We start from the raw sequence: 21,161 nt of genomic DNA, 5'->3' as shown, positions 1-21,161 counted from the left end.
TGGAAACTGTATTGGAAAATTAGTTTTATCATAGCATTGAGGCCTAGCAGTTTTGAGATAAATAAAAATTAGAAGGAGGCTTTCAGATAGCAGCCACACTACTGCTAAGAGATGAGGGCTATCTGGGAAACAGCCTTTTTCTACCTCAAACACATGAGTTGCACCACATTTTTTCATTATCATTTATATCCCACTGTTTTTCCTCCAAGGAACCCAAGGCGGCTTACATAATCCTCCTCCTCTCCACTTTATCCCCACAACAACCCTATGAGGTAGGTTAACTGAGAAACAGTGACTGGCCCAGAGTCACCCTGTGAGCTACATGGCCAAGTGGGGACTTGAACCCGGATCTCCCGAGTTCTAGTCCAACACTCTAACCATTACACCACACACCGTTCAAATATAAAAGTTGCCATTTATTTTAGAAAATGTTTTCTATTTTACTTGTGCTAACATTGAAATGGGCCCGACCCACAAAAACCACAGATTTCTCACAGAAGAACTTTTCCCATGGCATCCATCCGTGCTATCTGTCACATCTATAGGAACATGCAGACATTTTGTCTGGTGTGTATTTTTTTGTGCTTTTGGACACCAGCACTATAAACCAGGTTTAGATAACAAGGTGTCCACGGTCTCCAATGGACCCGTGGACACCTTTTTTTTGCGCTCACCAAGATGCCCTTAAAAAAGTTAACATAATCTTACTGATAGTTGGGATTGCTGTGAACTCCGTTTCTGAAAACTGTGGGCTTAAAGAAATTGTTTAGTGTGTTGGGGCTCAGACTCTACTCCATTTTTGGGACAGGTTCCTTCTCCTTTGCCACATTTCCCATGACAGCCATTTTGTGCTGGTGCTTAGAGCAGTTTTATCAAATTGCCAAAAATGCCCAAGCCCCAAAAAGGTCATCTACCCCTGCTATACCTCCTGCATTTTGTGAATCATATTTAGTTTTGGTTATATTATTACAGGAAACTTCATTCTTCATGTTCACCATTAAAGCCTCAAAGAAATGACTGGTACTTTTGATGTCACAGTATATCCACCCTTGCTGTTTGAATGTTCAGCCTTCACTTTGTTGTGCATAAGCTGATACCAAGTAACCTATCATTGCTTTCTAGAGAGAACTAAATAGTCATAAGGATTTTTTAAAGAAGAAATCCCAATTCTTGTCCTTTCAAACACATCTTATTTCAGCAATTAAATCTTTGCTCCTAGAAGGAACCACAATGGTGTTTGGCTGTCACAACGAAATGATAACATTTTGAAAAAAGGACTTTGGGGTGGGTGGGTGTTTAATTTTTATTTTGGCTCTCTCACAAGACATGATAACAATTCTGTTACAAAAAAATCCCAAATGTTGACTTCAATGAAAGTGCTGTTGGTACAGAGAATAATAATCAAAAAAGGAATGTCTCAGCTCTACAGTATTTTTAACTTTGAGGTTCAATGTCCATTCTAGGCATTATATGACGAAGAGGAAACCGTGCCCCCGTGTCCCGTCCAATTGGTGTGGATGAATTCACCTGGTTTCGACAACAGTTCGTAGGTGTGGGCACCGAAATAATCTCGCTGAGCCTATAAGAAATGGCATACACATAGCAACATTAACGAAATTGCATACACAAAGCAACCATTAACCGTGTTGTCTTTAGCCCAAGGTAAATCATTTGGTTTGACTGGTCAGATAAAATGCCTCTACAAAAACTTTACGGTGTTCTTAAACTACAGGGGAAAGCGAGTGACCAAGGGAGAAACAGAAGTGCTAAATGTATTAAGACACAACCCATTTCAGAAAACAAAGTTTCCTTCCTCAAGGGCAGACGGCAACTTGCAAAAACTCCTGAGCTCTCTCATTATAAAAGCAAATGTTTTCCGTAACATGTCAGGCCTTGGCTCAGTTCAGACAACACATTTTTCAATGGTGGTTTTGGAAGTCCACGGTGGAGTTTTTACACCACCGTTGAGAAATGTGTTGTCTGGTGGGAGAACTACAGTGGTTTTTTTAGGAAACACTCCACGCGGAATATCCACGCTGTGCAGAGGAGAGTTCCTGCACAACTGTTGTGCTGCGTGTTGTGTGGAGGGCTCCGTGGAGTTCTCTGTTGCATTGAATAGACTTTTCCCACTGGCTACAGAGTTCCCTGGCAAGAGCAGCGAAAGGAGCGAGTGCCACTCCAGGAGAGCCACTGGGATTGTTTTTCTGCATCAATGGCTGATGGGATACCATCAAGAGGACCGGGGGGAGGAGAAAGGACGGAAGAAGTGTCAATCAAACGCCACAATGGATTTTACTCAACTCCACGGTAGCCCACAGTCACACAATGGTGGAGTTAGAACATGTTGTGTGGGGAGAACTGTGTAGAAACTCAACCGTTGAGTGGAGGTTTCACACTGCATTGACTAACAGGTTGTCTTTATAAATCTAGGCACTTCTGAGAATTGTTCCTCCCTGGTTATTGGCTGCATCCAGCTTTTGTAAAACTAAGGAACTTTCCAATAGTCTGGGTTTTTTCCCAGAGTAGGAGTAGTGGGGTATATGTTGCCTTAAATAGGCAAAAATAGGTCCCTGCCTGCATGGAGCTTTCAATCTGAAATGGACGACAGGGAAAATACATGGTTACATGCAAAGGCCAGAAGGAAAAAGGTATGTTTTGAGGATGGACTTGGAAGAAAGGGAGAGGGAGACACCCAATTCACCCACTTCATACTCATAGGTTGTTTAAAATATAGGTAGTCGTGAACAAGCTGGAGTAAGCTGGCTACTGCCCTCTCACCCACTTCAGCTTTGCTAAACAACCCAGGAACATCCAAACCCAGCACTCTGGCTTGTTGAGGGAGAAACAACCCAGGGTTTTAACAAACCTGGATTGCTTAGCAAAGCAGAAGTAGGTGAGCAGCTGAGAGCCACCATGCTCGCTCCTGCTCATGCACGACTACCCATGGTTTAAACAACCTATGGGTTGTCATGATATACTAACCAGGTCAGAAAGAGAGGTGAGGCTATCTACAGTGATGGCAGCAGAACAGGAGAATGGGAGAGGGGGAAAGTAGGGCAAATTTCAGATCAACCTCCGTGCCTAAGCCTCTGCCAAACTTGCTTACCTGAATCAGGTTAGCCGGCAGAGTGCCGTGCCGGTAACCATCGTAGAAAGAAAGTGCAGTGGTGAAGCACGGCATTGGGATCCCCTCCTGGACACCTGTGCTGACGGCACGTCGCCATGAGTCCTTACAGAGGAATAGAGAAGAACTAGTTACCTTCTTAAAGTGGCATGCAATCACCTACCTCTTCTTTGACTAAAAAATATCCAAAATAGAGAGCTTTGACTACTGGGCAGTACAGAAATGAAATTTTACTGTGGTTGTATACTGTATTGCTTGTATATCCCTTCAAAATTTATTTTCATAGAATCATAGAATAGCAGAGTTGGAAGGGGCCTACAAGGCCATCGAGTCCAACCCCTTGCTCAAGGCAGGAATCCACCCTAAAGCATCCCTGACAGAGGGTTGTCCAGTTGCCTCTTGAAGGTCTCTAGGGTGGGAGAGCCCACAACCTCCCTAGGTAACTGTTTCCATTGTCGTACTGCTCTAACAGGAAGTTTTTAATATAAGCGTTTGATAAATACCTGCAAATAACTACTTAAATAGATAAAGCATTTTTGTGCTTCTGTAAACCTTGCCGTTTCCCCAAACCTGCTGACCCCTCCCCCTTTTCCGTGGGTAGTGCCATTTTGACTACATATGCAACAGCATTCAGAGAAACAAGGTTGTAAGTTGCACATATGATTTCTCTTTTCGGTGCTTTTCCCTGGGTTACACACCTGGCTGTTCTCCATCGCTGTCTTAAAAAAGTTGTCCAACAGTAGGTTTTGGAGGTCAGGGTTCCGGTCAAATGCTTCTTTGATCTTCCCCAGGAAGACACTATACAGAAGATATGCAAAAGTAGCCATTAGAAGTTATAAATGGGAGTGGACAACCCAGAACCTCAAAGGCCTGTGGGCTTAGACGTCAGCCTGGTTCAGACAACACACTAAACCATGCATTCACTTAACTATTTTGTGGTTAAGCAGCATGGTTTAGCGTGTTGTCTGAACGGGGCCTTTACTTAAAACAAATGAAAACCATGGTTCCTACATGCCAATATGAAATATATAGTGCCTCAGAGAACCTAGATTTTTTTCAGGTTCATTGCCAGGGGCCCAAGGCTGTGTGTATTATTAAAGTAATAAAATTTTATTCTGGTTTTCCTACACTTCGGGAGTTTTGCAGGGCACTAAACCTCACTTCGAAGGTAGAAGAGACGTTTGTTGCTTAATAAAAGCTTTGTAGATTACTTAGCAAGCCTCATCATTTGCCTCCCATCGAAAGCAGGAGTTTTCTGAGAAACGCAACACAGCCCCGCGGTTTTTAGACCGGCCAGGTGGGCCGAACTCAAAGCCGAGAGGAACATGCTTTTATCCTCGGTGCCTCCTCTTCCATCTTGCTCACCTTCGGATGATGCAGCCTCCCCGCCACATCAGGGCAATGGCGCCGTAATTCAACGTCCAGCCGAACTCTTTGGCCGCTTGCCTCAGGAGCATGAAGCCTTGCGCGTAGGAAATTATCTTGGAAGCATAGAGGGCCTACGAAGGAAGCCAAGAATCAATATTTACATGAGCTTCCACCAAGGCTAGCTCCAGAAGGTGGAAACTTCAGGCATTTGCTGGGCTGCCCGAGACCGGAAGAGGACCGCAGCATCACCCGTTCTCACAGAACATTCTAGAACAGCCTTTCCCAACGCCCTTCATCCCTGACCACCAGGATCCAACAGCATCTAGGGACCCAAGGTAGCGGTCAAAAGATGAAAGAGGACCCCAGCGCCCAAAATGGAGTCACCCATTCTCACAGAACATTCTAGAACAGCCTTTCCCAACGCCCTTCATACTTGACCATTGGGATCCAACAACATCTAGGGACCCAAAGTTGAGGTCAAAGGCATCTTGAGAAGATTCTTGGTTTGTGCCCCTCACCTACTGCAGTTTAAGGGAGCCCACGGGGGTGGGGGGTGTCTTGATGAAGGAAAACCCAAATTCTGGAGCCAGTGGTGCTAACCTCTTGAGCCAGTTTTAGAATCTGGACCTCAGACAACAACAGCAGGTCCTTGTTGGTGCCATTTTGAAGTTAAACTAGAGCACAAAGTGCCAATTCCTTACACACACACACAAAACGCTGTACTCACTTTGCGGATATCCTCCAGAAATGCTGCTTTATTCCTGCTAAACTGACCAGCTTTGGGTCCACTGAGCACCTTGCTGGCTTGTACCCTTTCATCCTTGAGGGAAGACAAGCATCGAGCGAAAACAGCCTCTCCTTTGAAGAAGAAGAAAAAAGAATTGAACATCACACACTGCTAAGCCAGAGCGACAGCAAGAGGGAATCACGAACCAAGAACCTAGTCTATTGGGAGACAAACAAATACAATAAACAGATCACTTCACTCTAATTACCGCCACGAAAATATAATTTCATAACTGGAGAACGGGGGAGACAGACATGTACCACTGTGATTATAGAACTCTCAAAAAGCAGGTCAGTATCGAGATATTGAGATAATGGTGTCTGTAAGAGATCAGGCCAATTCTTTTTTCAATAGAGTAAGGGTACATTCCATGGCTCTTCCAGTACAATCCTCTATGCATGCTTACTCAGAAGTAAATCCCACTATGTTTAGTGGGATTTATTTCCAGGTACGCGACTGCAGCCACACAGCACAATCCTATAAATATCTACTCAGAAGGATTATCTACCCAGGTAAGTGTGGATAAGACTACCAATTTAGGGTGAAATCCTAGCCATGTTTAGGGGAAAGCTGGGAGTTGTAGGGCTTTTTTCTGTCTAAACACACCTAGGATTGCAGCCTTAGAAATTCTGTGTCCTATAAAGCAGCAGTGGTGGGTTAGAAATCAAATTAATCAATAAAAAGATGCAATCCATAACAAGTCTCCATGCAATCTCCCTCAAGTGTACGAAACGCTTTGCCAAGAGAGGAGGTGGGAACGCGATTTTGCAATGAAAAATATTCCCCCCTTCTGGCAAGGAAGCACCAATCTTTCAAAAACTCTTCCTCCTGGCCCTTTTCACGGAGGAAAAATGAACCCCACGAAAATTGGCCCCAAGCCCTGCCTGATAATAGGCAACAACACATCAGCGGTATTTTGTAACATTTGCATTTATCAGCCTCCTGCGATTTACGCACGGCTTGCATTGAACTATTTCCTGGGAACATTTAAACACAATCTGCTCTGCTTAAAAGTTTACGACGGACGTGATTTCATCATTCACAGCCTTTTGCAGCGCAGAGGTATTCTGAAGGCAGGAAGTTGCCTTATACGGAGTCAGACCTTGGTCCATTTAGCCCAGTATTGTCGACACTGACTGGCAGCGGCTTTCCAGAGTTCAGGCATGAATTTTCCTAATACTATTTGGAGAAGCCGGGAATTGAACCTGGAACCTTTTGCATCAAAAGTAGCTGCTCTGCCACGAAGCTCAAATCCTGCCCTGCCTAGGATGACCCTATGGAAAGGAGGACAGGGCTCCTGTATCTTTAACAGTTGCATAGAAAAGGGAATTTCAGCAGGTGTCATATTGGTATGCGTGCAGCACTTGGTGAAATTCCCTCTTCATCACAAAGCTGCAGGTGCCCTGCCCTCTTTTAAATCTGGTCACTCTAATATAGCTCCTGCACTTTAACTGTTGTGATGAAGAGGGAATTTCACCAGGTTCCCCATATATACAAAGGACACCTGCTGAAATTCCCTTTTCTATGCAACTGTTAAAGATACAAGAGCCCTGTCCTCCTTTTCACATGGTCACCCTAGCCCTGCCATATGTCTTCCAATTGTGTATACTTTAGGCTGTGATCCAATGCATGTTTACCTGGAAGTAAGTCCCACTGAACACTGTGAGACTTACATCCAAGCAAGCGTGCTTAGGATTATGTTGCAAGTCATAAGGGCCGGTGGCAAAAAGCAAAAAGAAAGAAAACAGGCATGGAAGAGGAAGCAGAATTCTCCAATTCCTGCGAGTGAGTCATACCTTTACACCTTCCCAATTGCAGGAGAAATGTAGTTTCCTCTGCTCCTACAATCACAAAAGCTCCTCCTTGGCCAACACAGATTGCAAAGCTGAGGAAGAATGAGTCTGCATTTCCAAGGCAGGAAATTGCAAGTCATACTGATGATGCAAGGCAAGGAGGAGGAGAAACGGAAGAAAGAAAACCAGCTTAGCAGCAATTCACCTTGCAAAGCTAGATGGCTTTCGACTTTCCCTGGGCAGAGGAGTATAGCTCTAAGGGCCTCTACAGATGTGAAGCCTTGGGTAAAAGCCAGAAAAAATAATTTTGTTTCATTTATTACATTTCTAAACTGCCCAATAAATGAAGGTGTGTGTGTGACATTATTGTTTCCAAATTTTGCAAAAATCCTGTGGGGAGGGAATGCATTTTTCCCCTTTCTTTTCCCCCTGCCCCCCTGCCATTTTTCATACTCCCCCGCCCCATTTCTTACCAGCCTTCGCAGGTAAGAATCTGTGGATCCTTCACATGTAAATCATCTGCTCTACTATTGAACTATGGGCTGTTCTCATTCTTAGCTGGGAAGGATCTCTACCCAAAAATGTGAAGACTCAATGGCAGCCAATACAGACAAGCAGCACGGCTGAGATTCATTCACACAAGGCAAACTCACAAGACACACAGACATCAAGACCCAGGATTTCAGTATCTCAACTCAGGTCCTTAACGTTAGCAAGAACTAATCTCAAAGTTTGCCCTCCTGCTCGCCTGATCCTCGCTGCTCACCCAGGCGAATATACTACGTGATTTACCGATGAGAGTGACGGGGATCCCGTACTCCAGGGCCGAGATGGCCGTCCACTTTCCTGTTCCTTTCTGCCCAGCGCTGTCCTTGATTTTGGGAAGGAGGTGCTTGCCATCGGCGTCACGGAATTTCAAGATGTTGGCGGTGATTTCGATCAGGAAGGAGTCCAGTTCCGTCTTATTCCAGTCCTCAAACACCTGGGGACAAGGGAGAGGATGGGAGTACTGTAGTCCAAGCTACCTGGAGGAAACCAGGTAATGGATCACTGCTCCAGATTATCTAGATTACAAATAAAAGGAAGGGCTTCTTCACACAGCGCATTGTTAAATTATGGAACTCACTACCACAAGATGTAGTGATGGCCACCCATTTGGATTGCTTTAAAACGGGGTTGGATAAATTCCTGGAGGAGAAGGCTATCCATGGCTACAAGCCCTGATAGTTGTGTGCTGTCTCCAGGATCCAAGGCAATAAGCCTGCGTGCACCAGTTGCTGGGGAACATGGGTGGGAAGGTGCTGTTGCACCATGTCGTGCTTTGTGGGTCTCTGGTCGACGCTGCTTGGCCACTGTGTGAACAAAGTGCTGGAGTAGATGGACCCTCGGTCTGATCCAGCAGGGCACTTAGAATCATAGAATCGTAGAGTTGGAAGGGGCCTATAAGGCCATCAAGTCCAACCCCCTGCTCATTGCAGGAATCCACCTTAAAGCCTGTTCTTATTCTCTGCACCTCTGCTAAAAAGCTTTTCGGAACTACTTTATGGTCAAGTATATATTTTTATTGACATTTTGGTTCATATACACCTATCATAACAAACGAGGGCGTCTGAGCATATGCCAGACCATCTGTCCATCCCTGCCAAGGCCGTGAAATCCAGGACTTACCTTGGCCATTTCGTCGTGGTCCATGCTCAACACGTCCTTCATGAGGTGGTAGGCCTCGCAGATCAACTGCATGTCTCCGTACTCAATCCCGTTGTGCACCATCTTCACAAAGTGTCCCGCCCCCTCGTCTCCCACCTGCCGGACACGCCCAAAGGGAAAATAGAACCAATCAAAGGGGTAACTCCAGTGCAGCCTTCTCCTTCCCTCAAGAGCCCAGGTCTCCACCAAATACGCCCTTGGACCACACTCTCGATGCCCCTTCTGGTTTTAATTTTGTTTTAAGATTTTTTTAATTGATTTATTTTTGCATGCTGCAAAGAACGGTCCTGCCCCCTTTGGCACCATCTTTGAGTTCAAAACAGTTCTGTGTTTCAGAACTCAGAACCCACCTTGGCCCTTATACTTAAGTTTCTTCAGCAAGTTAACTTTCCTTTAGCTCTTTCCCCTCTCCCGCCCACGAAAAAAATCTTATTTCTCTTTTGCTCTGGTTACATGAGTCAAATAATATTCATTGACATTCAATTCTAATTCCTGCCTGGTTTTAACATTGATTAATCATTGACTTGGTTTATATCTAAGGTCCTCCTCCAGGTGCCTACTCCGAGGGAAGCTCGCAGGACAGCGACAAAAGAGAGGGCCTTCTCTGTGGTGGCCCCCCAAATATGGAACGATTTGGTGCCAACATTATCTTTCTGGTGCCAGGTCAAGACTTTTCTTTTCTCCCAGGCATTTAACAGCATATGTTGAGTTTTAACTGACTCCAGAGCTATCTTTGGCCTGTCTGAGAGTTTAAAAATTGTTTTAAATGTTAGCTGTTTTTATGGTTTTAAATTTTGTATATTGATTTTTAATGTTCAGTCTTTTAATCTTTGTAAACTGCCCAGAGAACTTCGGCTATGGGGCAGTATGTAAATGTTAATAATAATAACACTTTTATTACTCACAACTTTTAATCACTAGATCTCCCGTTTACGGACCAAGTTTTCTTCCAGACATGTTGGAAAGGGAGCCTCGTTTCCTTAGATCTATGCTCTCTATAGCCCTGTAAATGCCGACGAAGGCATTCTCCATGTCCTGCTATATTTACAAATTCAATGAATTTCCTACATACCCCTTCAAACTTGTCTTCATTTTATTATCCTTTGTGCTATTCTTAACTTTTGCATCAATTTCTCTAGCGGAACGATCTGTCGTACTCTTGGGGTACCAGTTTTCGATATTACTTTCCTTTTAGCGTCCCGGGGTTTGCCTCCTGGGAAACAGCCATGTGACCGGCCAAGCCTCACCAAGGCAGCCATTTTATGAATGGGCAAGCACCGCCATGGCAGCCATTTTGTTAGAGCACCCACGACACTCTCTCAAAATTCCAATGTGAGCATTGCTCCCAATAAATTTGGAGACCTCTGTCTAGAGCAGGGGGGCTGAGTCTTAGGAGAGGCAGTTGAACCTTTCAGAACTGGGGGGTGGGGGACTGTCCAAAAGCCAGGAAAGGGACAGGAGGGTGGCCATCTGAGTCCAGTCAGGTTGGATTCGGCCCATGGCCCTGAGGTGTACTTAACTCAAATCAAGGCCTACGCTGAAAATGCCAGAACTAAGCCCCAGAATGCATAAAGCCATACTTCAGAGATGTAACCACACCTCTGGGCATGCACAGAGTGCCGCATAACACAGTGGCACAACTTACCCAGTCGCAACAGGGTTCTCCAGTCCCTACTTTAGCAGCGATGCTTTGAAATATGGTCTTGATGTGGGGCCTGCGAAGAAAGACCAGGAGATTGGAGGAACCAAGTTGGAACACGCAACGGAAGAGGAAAAACATGTCCAAAGTACAATGAGGAAAAGTCTCCATAGATCAGAGGTGCAGAACCTCGCTCAGCCCATTTTGGAGGAGCTCTCGGGGGCCGCATTCCACTGGTGGGCGGGGCTGAAGGCAAAAGGGGGCGGGCCCAAAACACCAGCTTATTTTAGCATAAAGTTCCTACTGCCAGGGGCATTTTAGAGCTGCACAAAAGCCCAGAAAACACCAAACTATTGACAGTCGAGGGAAAGGGGCTGGGGCTAGCAGTTGCTTTCACAACACCTCATCCTTCTCTACTCCCAGTCCGCTACCATGGAATCCTTGGTCCTGGACCTAATGGCCACTTTTGCTGGTCAGATGGAAGCCTGAGCCACACAAGAATGGTGGAAGCAATGGGATACTAACTGAGGAACTCCTGCTAAGCTTCTGGAAGTATAAAAACACCCAGAACAAAAACACGGAGTCACAGAACATAGTGAGAAGGCAACCTGGCGCCCTCCAAGTGTTTTGGACTACAACTCCCATCAGCCCCAGCCAGGGATGATGGGGGTTGTAATCCAAAGCACCTGGAGGGCACTGGGTTGCCTATCCCCAAACAGATTTTACATTCGCATGCCTCTCAACAGTGCTGAGACGAAGGAGAGGATACCCAACCCAAGGACATACAGACAAAGAACGGACACTCACCAGGCCTCTTTGTTTCCCCCTGGCATAAGCGAGGGGCCGTACCTGGCCCCTTCTTCGCCGCCACTAACTCCACTCCCCACGAATAAGATGCCTTTGCCCTTCAGCTCCTTGCAGCGCCTCTGGGGTGGGAAGAAGAGAGAGAGAGAGAGAGAGAGAGAGAGAGAGAATTGTTATCCAAAACGGAAGACCCCTGGACTAGGATAACCTCGCATTGCATATCTGCAGGTCAAAAACCAAATTGGAATTCCACACCAATTAAATCTGGAAAACCACCCGGTCCAAAATTTCACTAGGCATTATCCATCTACTGGCAAACCAACCTTTGCCATCTTATGGACTAGAAACGTCTTTTTTTTAAAGAAAGCTAAATTTCCCAAGAATGCGGAATTCCGCAACCCAATACCGAAGTCTTCGCATATGGCTTAGCAGATAGCGTTGGGCTCTTTGAACATGGAGGCCTGAGTTCAAATCCCCCTTCAATTGCAAGACAACCCAAGCGGCCTTCAGGCAATTAAATATTGTTCAAACTAATCCTACTGTTTGCGAGAAGAACGTTTCCTCTACAAACCCCACTCTGAGCGCCTCGGAAGAGACTTAGGGAACAAAGAAATGCCACACGTACCGTGGTGTCCGTGTACTCGGAATTTCCTCCGTCGATAATGATATCCCCAGTGCTCAGCAAGGGCACCTGTAAGTGGAAAAGGTAGAGTTACTCAAGAGCCACTCTGCCGGGCAAACTAGGCCAATGTCTTGCTTGCCACAGTGGTCGACAAGGTGTACCCAAGAAGCCCATGAGAGGAACATGAGGGCCATAGAAGTCTCCCATTGCTGGTCCCCACCAGCTTGTATACGGGAATATACTTTCTCTGAACATAGAGGTCCCTCCAGTTAGCTATTAAGCAGGGCCAGACCAAGATATTTTGCTGCCTGAGAGAGACAAAATGGCAACCCCTGACATTCCACAGACAGGTAGTTGAATCTTTATTCAACACTGGCAGTGGGAGAATAACCTCTACCTCTCACCCACCTCACCCCCGAAAGCAGGAGGCTAACTTAGGGGATGTAGAGCAAGCCGCATCCCTTAAGTTGCAATTTACCCCGGTTTTCTTCTCCCACATCTTGCTGCCACCTCCCAGCAACTGCCACCTGAGGCAACCGCCCCACCCTGCTTTCTGGTAGGGCCGGCCCTGTCATTACGCCTAGGAGCCTGCCTCATGGTAAGGACAGCCCTGCCATTATGCCTAATAGCTGATACAGTTAGACACTTGGGCTTCTCATTTTGTCTTACAAACAGAGCCAGGCTTCTAGGTTCTAGGTGCAGAATCTCCCAATTTGTGTCCCCCCGACCACTGATCATTTTGTGGTTTTCCTGGCTTTTGTGCCAAGTTTTCTCCCCATTCTAAAAGGTTGAAATGCATCTCTGAAGGCTTAGATACTGGCAGTGAGAGCTTTAAGGGGAAAAAATAGGCTGATGTTTTCTGTATTTCGGCCCTGCTCACCACTGGAACGAGAACTTCTCTCTGAAATAGATTTCGGCCTAGAGGGTGAAAGAAGTTCAACAACCCCTGCTCCAAAACAAGAAGGAAAAACTACAAAGTAGCCAGTGGCAGAGGGGACAGAAAACTCCCCTAACCACTGACAAAGCTTGCAAGATATGATGCCAAACCATGGTTTGGCCGCCCCCAAAAGGTTTCTGGCTTGCTCACACGCCTTTCTCTGCTCCAATCCCTTCCTCGTTCCCAAGTTCAGGCAATCCATCATTTGCCCTGACGTACAAAAAACACAATCTAATGGTTTCTGCAGACCACGATTTGCCTCCAAACCAGAATCGGTAAACCGTGGTTTGCTTTGGGATAACCATCACTTGCCCGCTTCAGATGGCAAGTGGCGGTTACTACGCAGGTCGGAGAGGCCACGTACAAGCACGAAGCGCACTTATTACACAGTCTTAACTAATCATTTGACTCCTCAAATGCAAGGCAGAAACGTGGGCCTGTTTCGTCTCCGTGTGCAGTAATGTTTCCCACGCACACGTAGAGAGGCGCGCTCACCAGTTTGTTGATGAAGTCGTCCACGGCACTTCCGGCCTTCACCAGAAGGATGATCCGCCGGGGTTTCTTCAGCTTCGACACCATTTCCTCCAAGGAGTGAGCCCCAATGACCTTCGTCCCTTTGGCTTCTTTGGCCAGGAAGTCATCCACCTTAGAGACGGTTCTGTTAAACGCACAAACCTGGAAGAGGAAAAGAGAGTCAGGCAGGCCTACACAGATGAATTTTACACCTAAGAATTTTAAGATGCTGTGATTGTTATTTTAATATTGTATTGGTTTTATATGCTCTTTTAAATAATTTCATGTATTATATTTTATTTAGTTTTGTTCCCTGCCTCGAGCCAGAGAAGGAGGGTGGGTAATAAATATTTTTATTATTATTTTTTTTTTATTATTATTATTATTATTATTATTATTATTATTATTATTATTATTATTATTATTGGGAGCCCACGGAAAGAGCTGATGCGGTTTCCTGAAACACAGCCCCATGCCTGTCTTTCTATTTCCGGGGCAGGGAACTTATATCCAATTCAATCCTCCCAGAGTGCAGGACACGGAATAACGGGCTCAAGTTAAAGGAAGCCAGATTCTGGCTAGACATCAGGAAAAACTTCCTGGCTGTTAGAGCAGTACGACAATGGAATCAGTTACCTAGGGAGGCTGTGGGCTCTCCCACACTAGAGGCCTTCAAGAGGCAGCTGGACAACCCTCTGTCAGGGATGCTTTAGGGTGGATTCCTGCATTGAGCAGGGGGTTGGACTCGATGGCCTTGTAGGCCCCTTCCAACTCTGCTATTCTATGATTCTATGAAAAGGCAGTTGTCCATACCTTCTGCCTCCCCTGAAAATGAACCGCTTGGTTCAGAACATGGAGGAATTTAGCACGTCGCAGCTCACGTTGGCTAAACAAACACTTAGTGGATTAAAAACACACATATAAGAACATCAGAAGACCCCAGCTGGATCAGACCAAGGGTCCATCTCGTCCAGCACTCTGTTCACACAGTGGCCAACCAGCCATCAGCCAGGGATGAACAAGCAGGACATGGTGCAACAGCACCCTCCCACCCATGTTCCCCAGCAACTGGTGCACACAGGCTTACTGCCTCAGATCCTGGAGGTAGTACATAACCATCAGGGTGAATTCCATAGTTTAACTCTGCGCTGTGTGAAGAAGTCCTTCCTTTTACCTGTCCTGAATCTCCCACCAATCAGCTTCATGGGAATGACCCCATTGGGTTCTAGTATTATGGGAGAGGGCGAAAAATGTCGCCCTCTCCACATTCTGCACACCAGGCATCATTTTGTACCCCTCTATCCTGTCTCCCCTCAGCCTCCTTTTTTCCAAGCTAAACAATCCCAGCTGTTATAACATTCCCTCACAGGGGAGATGCTCCAGCCCCTGGGTCATTTGAGTTGCCCTATTCACATCAGCCATTTTACTCACCACAAAGCCGTGGTCGTTCATGTTTAAGATGAGGTTCTGGCCCATGACGGCCAGTCCAATCAAGGCAATGTCTGCTCTGAAAAGTAAAAGCACAAAACAGAAGCTCGTAAGTTGATTCATGAATTCGGCTAGTTGGCCTTGTTCTCGATCTTATATAAGCTGCCTTTGTACCTTCGAGGAAGAGCCAAGGTTGATCAATCAAACAATAACCATTCATTTTTATAATCATTAATCTTATTCATATTTTGATGGGAAAAGTCCTACAACTTCCTACATGCTCCAGCCAGTCAAGCCGACTAGGGAATTCTGGGAGATGTAGGACATTGTTTCTGTCTTAACATGCACAGGATTGCACCCTAAGAGTGTAATTATGTACAGTGCATGTCTACTCAGAGGTAAGCCTCGTGGAATTCAATGGGTCTTGCTCCTAGGTAAGTCTGCGTAGGCTTGTAGCCATAGGAGTCACTTCTTAGCCATCTGTAGAACTGTGTGGATGCTATAATAAATCTGTTAGGGCAAAATACTACACATGTTTGCCTTACTCTTGGTCACAAAAATTTGATGGAATATGTATCCTGACAAAGTGAGTCCAGCTCCATGGGAAGCCTCCCAACCCTCTGCAACACACAGAGATCTCTTGAAGGCATAGTCACAAACCAATCTGACCCTGTGGCCTTTTACCCAACGTCAAATTATTATTATTATTTATTTATATAGCACCATCAGTGTACATGGTGCTGTACAGAGTAAAACAATAAAATAGCAAAACCCTGCTGCATAGGCTTACATTCTAATAAAATCATAATAAAACAATAAGAAGGGGAAGAGAATGCACCAAACAGGCACAGGGGAGAGTAAAACTAACAGTATAAAAGTCGGATCAAAATCAAGTTCTAAAAGCTTTAGAAAAAAGAAAAGTTTTTAGCTGAGCTTTAAAAACTGCGATTGAACGTGTAGTTCGCAAATGTTCTGGAAGAGCGTTCCAGGCGTAAGGGGCAGCGGAAGAAAATGGACGAAGCCGAGTAAGGGAAGTAGAGACCCTTGAGCAGGTGAGAAACATGGCATCAGAGGAGCGCAGAGCATGAGCGGGGCAATAGTGTGAGATGAGAGAGGAGAGATAGGAAGGAGTTAGACAGTGAAAAGCTTTGTAGGTCAACAGGAGAAGTTTATATTGGATTCTGAAGTGAATTGGAAGCCAATGAAGAGATTTCAGAAGTGGAGTAACATGGTCAGAGCGGCGAGCCAAGAAGATGATCTTAGCAGCAGAGTGGTGAACAGAAACCCACGAACTGATGTGAGAAGAAGGAAGGCCAGTGAGAAGAAGGTTGCAGTAGTCCAACCGAGAAATAACCAATTTCAGTATGGCAGGATACTGAATATTTGTCCTTCCCGGGAGAGAACTACATCTCCCACAATTCTCAGCCAGCCCAACATGTCATTCCCCATCCCTGGAAGCCTTGTAATGCTCAAAAGTGTCAAGCTCAGAGAGAAAGCAAGTTTTCCTTCAGGTCTGGTCTTTCCCCTTTATCTTTTGCATGCATCCGGCGAGAAAACAGATTAGTTTGAACTGAAAAATATAGAATGAGGACCAGGGCAAAACTGTGTGGGTTGGGATGCAGCTAGCAAGAGAGAGCCTTCCACACAGTGTTCAGGACTTCAGAGGTCAGAGAAAGTGGAGCGTTGGTTGCAACAGGTTCTTTCGCCTGGAATGTGGGTGTCTTACTGGCCGCGTTGCGGCTAATCGGGAAGGAAGCAGGATTACCTAATCCATTTAGTTTGCTTCTCTTCAATCTGGTCAGCCAGGCAAAGTGCCTCAAGGAATGGGAGAGGATTCTTTGAACCCACACCAGGCGAGACCACGCTGTGCCCACTTTAAAGATTGAGCAACTGAGAAGCAATTAAAGGTTTCTGTGTGTCCGCTGTGCTCCTATCTTACTATCCTTTTAGTAATGCATGTTACTTTTTGATAGCTTTGTAATTTTTAACCATATGTAATTTTTTATCATGTATAGTATAGCAAAATGTCAAGTTTGTATGTGTTGCAATGATCTGTGGATTGAGCAATAAACATATTGATTGATGTAGCAAAAAGGAAATAGTAGGCAGAAGTCCTTTTTTAATTTTATTTCCTCCACTGTGTCTCAACAAGAGAGAGTTCCTTAAACTCACTGCAGTTACACAACGAGAGAGAGAAAGGGAGAGAGAGCAGAAATAACTAAGGAAGGAAAGGAGGACCCAAATCTTTGCATGGCCACCCAAACAGCAAATACAAAAACCAGGGATTAAACCCTGGGCCGGGCCCAGTTTTCATAGCATACCTGTGCAAACTTGTGCATCACACTGAATTGCGTAACTTAAAACCCTGGATCTATGTGTGTCCTGCAATTCTGTCCCCAACCACGCCACCCCCTCAGTTTGGGCAATGCTTTTCTTCCCTTCCTTCCCTCCCTCCCTGTTTACACAAAAAATAATAATCTTGTGCCACCTTCAAAAGACTAACAAATGTATTCCGGCATAAACTGTCGTGGACTAAAGAAAACCATAGTGAGGTTTGGTTTCCTTGAGCCTCTGACAGCTTATTAGCATCCTTGTTAGGAGGCAAGGATATACTGAAAGAATTTGTTGCAGTTTATTATTTATTTATTTATTTATAATATTTATATACCGCTCCCCATTGAAAAATTTCGGAGCGGCGCACAAGGTAAAATGAAAATAAAATAATGAAAATAAAAACAGAATAAAACAGTTAAAACAAAATTTAAAAGAAGCAAAAACAGAAATCCAAGGCTGCATGTTAAAGAAAGTCTTCTTGGAATAAAGATGTTTTCAGGAGGCGCCGAAAGGAGTACAAGGTTGGTGCCTGCCTGACCTCCAGAGGCAGGGAGTTCCACAGGAGGGGCGCCACCACGCTGAAGGCTCTTCCCCTGGTGGATTCCAATCAGAGGATGCATCTATGTGGAACCACCAGCGCTCGAGAGCGTTCAGACATTCACATATATTATCTTGTTGCAATCCCTAAAACAACCCTGCAAGGACTGCTATTATCCCCACTTTGCAGGGAGGAAAAGTTTAGCCACCCAGTGAGTAAACAGCAGAGGCCTATAGTCAGGCAATAGCCACGCCATGTGTCCTTAGAACATGTACAGACTGCCTTGCCCTATGCACCGATTGTTTATTTGCTTAATTAATTTTTGTTCCACCCGTACTCCCAAGGGGATCCAGCCGCTGCCCGCAAATTAAATACAACCAGTTCCTCCTACACAAGTGATGTTAAGCCAAAGAAAGGAGCGTCCAAACTGAACCCGCCTTCATTTCAAAAGAGAAGAGAAGATTAAGCAGCAGACCACGTTTGCAGGAAAAGGTGAAGGGTCAAAAAAACTGCCTTCAAGCATGTGCAGAGTGTCTTCAGGCACTCACATAAATCCCCCACTACCATGCAACTACAACTGATTTGAGAGAAGAGAGAAGAAATTATTATTATATTTATTTGTATTCCACCTTTTGCCCAATCTTTTGAAATGATTCCAAACCATAAGATGGTGATTTTTGCAATACAGGTACAAGCCCCTAAACCAGGGGTTCTTAACCTGGGGTTCATGGATGGGCTTCAGGGGGTCCGTGAAAGTCAAGTAAATGTATTCATACTTTGTGTATGTCATACACTGTATGAGGCAATCAATTTTCAATAAAATAAAGTATATTCATTGCATGGAAAGTTGTGTTTATGTGCTTATGTGCATTTTTCTAGGGAGGGGGTCCATAGCTTTCACCAGATTTTCAAAGGGGTCCGTGACTCAAAAAAGGTTAAGAACCACTGCCCATGCCAAAGCCCACCTGCAGAAAACGTGGATTGCTACACGAATAAATGTGACTAATGCATTTTGAAGAGGAGGATGAATTACTACACAACCATCTATGCATGTTTCTTCTGAAGCAAGCCTTGCTTAATCCAATGGGGTTTATGTGTAGGAGCTCAGCCCTAGTTATTTAGCTGTCTCTGAGCATGTACAAAGTGCTGCCCTCCTCTTTCTCCCCTCTCCGAGTCACACAAACCAGCTATGAAAGAACGTAGAGATAAATTCGATTCAAAATCAAGTCAAGATTGTAAAGGACGACATTTTTACTTTTATTTTCAATTTATTTCTTTTAAATATGTGTATTTCTTTATTCATTTAAAAGCAAGGGCACGGTCCTGCACATGCCTCCTTGGGTACTCAGGGCGACTGACCTCGGAATAAACATGCGCTGGAAAGTTGCAAGTTACCCCGGCTTACTCAGGAGTAAACCTCCTAGAAAGCCAAAGGGAGTTTCCTGCCGACCAAGCCTGGCTAGGGACTCGCCTTTGGCGGCTGCGATCCACCGCACGCTTCCTCGAGAACCAGCCCCATGAAGCCCAACGGAATTTACTTCCGCGTAAGCATGCCATACAAGATCCGGACTCCCCATTTACGGCGTAAGATTTACGCACGACGCTACCAGGGGAAGAGAAGGAGGAAGACTTTCCGAAATCAAGGCGATTTACTCGCAGAGGAACGCGCAGGAAAGCGCAGTACTGACTCGGGAGTAAGCCCCCCTCATCCGGAGAGGGATTTTCTTCCGCGTAAGCCCAACTGAGGGATCGGGCCGCGCGTTCCCAAAGCCCTCCCCACGACCCCTCTCCATGGTGCGCAAAAACGCGAAGCACTCACTGGGCCATGGCGACGGCGGCGGCTTGGCGAGGCTGGCGACGGTGCTACGAGCTGGGCAGGCGACCGGAGCTCCCAATGACCGCCTTCCCCACCTTGCAAGCCCAGGCCGAGGTCCCTCCCTCCGCCTAGGCCAGCCCACCGCGGGGAGGATCCAGCCCGAGGTCGCCTGATCGGCTTAGGCGGGCTGCGCGCATCGCCTTTTAAAGGCGCAGCCTCTCTCCCTCCCCTCGCCTGCAGCCCTGGGTTTCAAAACCAAACCAAACGCGTCCGGGGTGGTATGTAAGTCCTACGTAGAGTAGACCCATTGGACTGAATGAGACTGACGTTGGTCGCGGCTAACTTCCGCCCCCTTCATTTCATAGAATCATAGATTTGGAAGGGGCCTACAAGGCCATCGAGTCCAACCCCCTGCTCAATGCAGGAATCCACCCTAAAGCATCCCTGACAGATGCTTCACTATGCGGGGCTCACACTGGACACTGCTGCCCCAAGTGTTGACCTGCATGCGTTAAAAAGGTTGGGTCCCGATCCTCTCTCTTGCTTACTCTACTCAGGAGTAAGGCCTAATGGGTAAAAGCCAACCTGAGGCCTACTTAGGGTAGAGGCATTGAAATGAATAGGATTTATGTTAATCATGACTAATTTAGGTCCCATTCATTTCAATGGGTCTACTCTAAGTAGGACTTGGGCTGGATTTCACCCGTTCAGTGGAGAGAGGGCGCAAGGCTTCTCTTGGAAGGAATGCAGAGGAGAAAAATAATGCCAGGGAAGAGGTTTGATTAAAATTTCTTTCTGTTTCTTTTTATAATAATAATAATAATAATAATAATAATAATAATAATAATAATGATGATGATGATGATGATGATGTATTTCTTACCCACCTCTCCACTTGGATCGAGGCGGGGAACAACAGTGAATATAGAACACATTAAAACTGATTAAAAACATAGTATACATGATTAAAACATCCTAAAAAACATTCTAGGTTGCATTTAAACAACAACCTTGCTTTGCATTATTGCTATCTTATATCAGCTGTCCTTGTACCTTTTAGGAGGAGGCAAGGTTGATAAATCAAAAAATAATTCATTTTAATGGGTAAAAATCCTATGTGTGTTTAGGAAGGGGGGGGAAAGTCCTATGACTCCCAGCATCCCTTTGGCCAAACTTGCTTGCTGGGGCATGCTGGGAATTGTAGGCTTCCCCCCCCCGTTTAAACAGAGAATTGCATCCTTAATACTAATGTATAATGAGCTTGGATTCCATAAATTGCGGGGGGGGGGGAATAAGATTCTAAACTGAAAAGGAGCCCTGTTGAACTCAAAAGCTTGCACACTACTGTCTGACTTTTGAGTTGGCCAAAGAAAGGTTTTATTTATGAAAGTGAAGGTAACCCTGGAAGAAAAACCCCAACATCCATATGAGGGCCTTTACTGGGTCAACCCAAAGGTCACACAGTAGTGAGTAGGGTGACCATATAGAAAGGAAGACAGGGCTCCTGTATCTTTAACACTTGGATAGAAAAGGGAATTTCAGCAGGTGCCGTATGTATGTGTGCAGCCCCTGGTGAAGTTCCCTCTTCATCACAACAGTTAAAGCTACAGGAGCTATACTAAAGTGACCAGATACAAAAGAGGGCAGGGCTCCTGCAGCTTTAACTGCTGTGATGAAGAGGGAATTTCAACAGGTGCTGCATGCATACAAATGGCACCTGCTGAAATTCCCTTTTCTATACAACTGTTAAA

General features: G+C 45.5%; 1 protein-coding gene across 1 annotated transcript; it reads right to left on the bottom strand.

The window, feature by feature from the left end:
- Positions 1 to 1,294: 1,294 nt before the first annotated feature.
- PGD (phosphogluconate dehydrogenase) lies at positions 1,295 to 19,511 on the bottom strand. The gene is made up of 13 exons (XM_063145511.1): positions 19,414 to 19,511; positions 14,726 to 14,801; positions 13,277 to 13,456; positions 11,848 to 11,913; positions 11,226 to 11,344; positions 10,425 to 10,494; positions 8,741 to 8,875; positions 7,865 to 8,054; positions 5,220 to 5,350; positions 4,490 to 4,623; positions 3,823 to 3,922; positions 3,107 to 3,229; positions 1,295 to 1,579 (listed from the first exon to the last, which is right to left on the bottom strand). Exons 1-13 carry the CDS (start codon positions 19,419 to 19,421, stop codon positions 1,460 to 1,462), a joined length of 1,452 nt encoding a protein of 483 aa, XP_063001581.1. The 5' UTR covers positions 19,422 to 19,511; the 3' UTR covers positions 1,295 to 1,459.
- Between the last annotated feature and the right edge of the window lie 1,650 nt (positions 19,512 to 21,161).

The sequence above is a fragment of the Elgaria multicarinata genome, chromosome 20 (assembly GCF_023053635.1).
Source record: "Elgaria multicarinata webbii isolate HBS135686 ecotype San Diego chromosome 20, rElgMul1.1.pri, whole genome shotgun sequence".
NCBI lineage: Eukaryota > Metazoa > Chordata > Lepidosauria > Squamata > Anguidae > Elgaria > Elgaria multicarinata.
Note: the sequence above shows the minus strand (reverse complement) of the source record. Positions and strands in the feature narration are given on the sequence as shown.

What these genes read in the sequence shown, in the direction of transcription:
- PGD (XM_063145511.1), bottom strand. An exon ending in GATCCCCGTCACTCTCATCG is followed by an intron (nt 5,351 to 7,864) that starts GTAAATCACGTA and finishes TCTTCTTCAAAG; the next exon opens with GAGAGGCTGTTTTCGCTCGA. An exon ending in TTCTGGAGGATATCCGCAAA is followed by an intron (nt 4,624 to 5,219) that starts GTGAGTACAGCG and finishes CTTCCTTCGTAG; the next exon opens with GCCCTCTATGCTTCCAAGAT.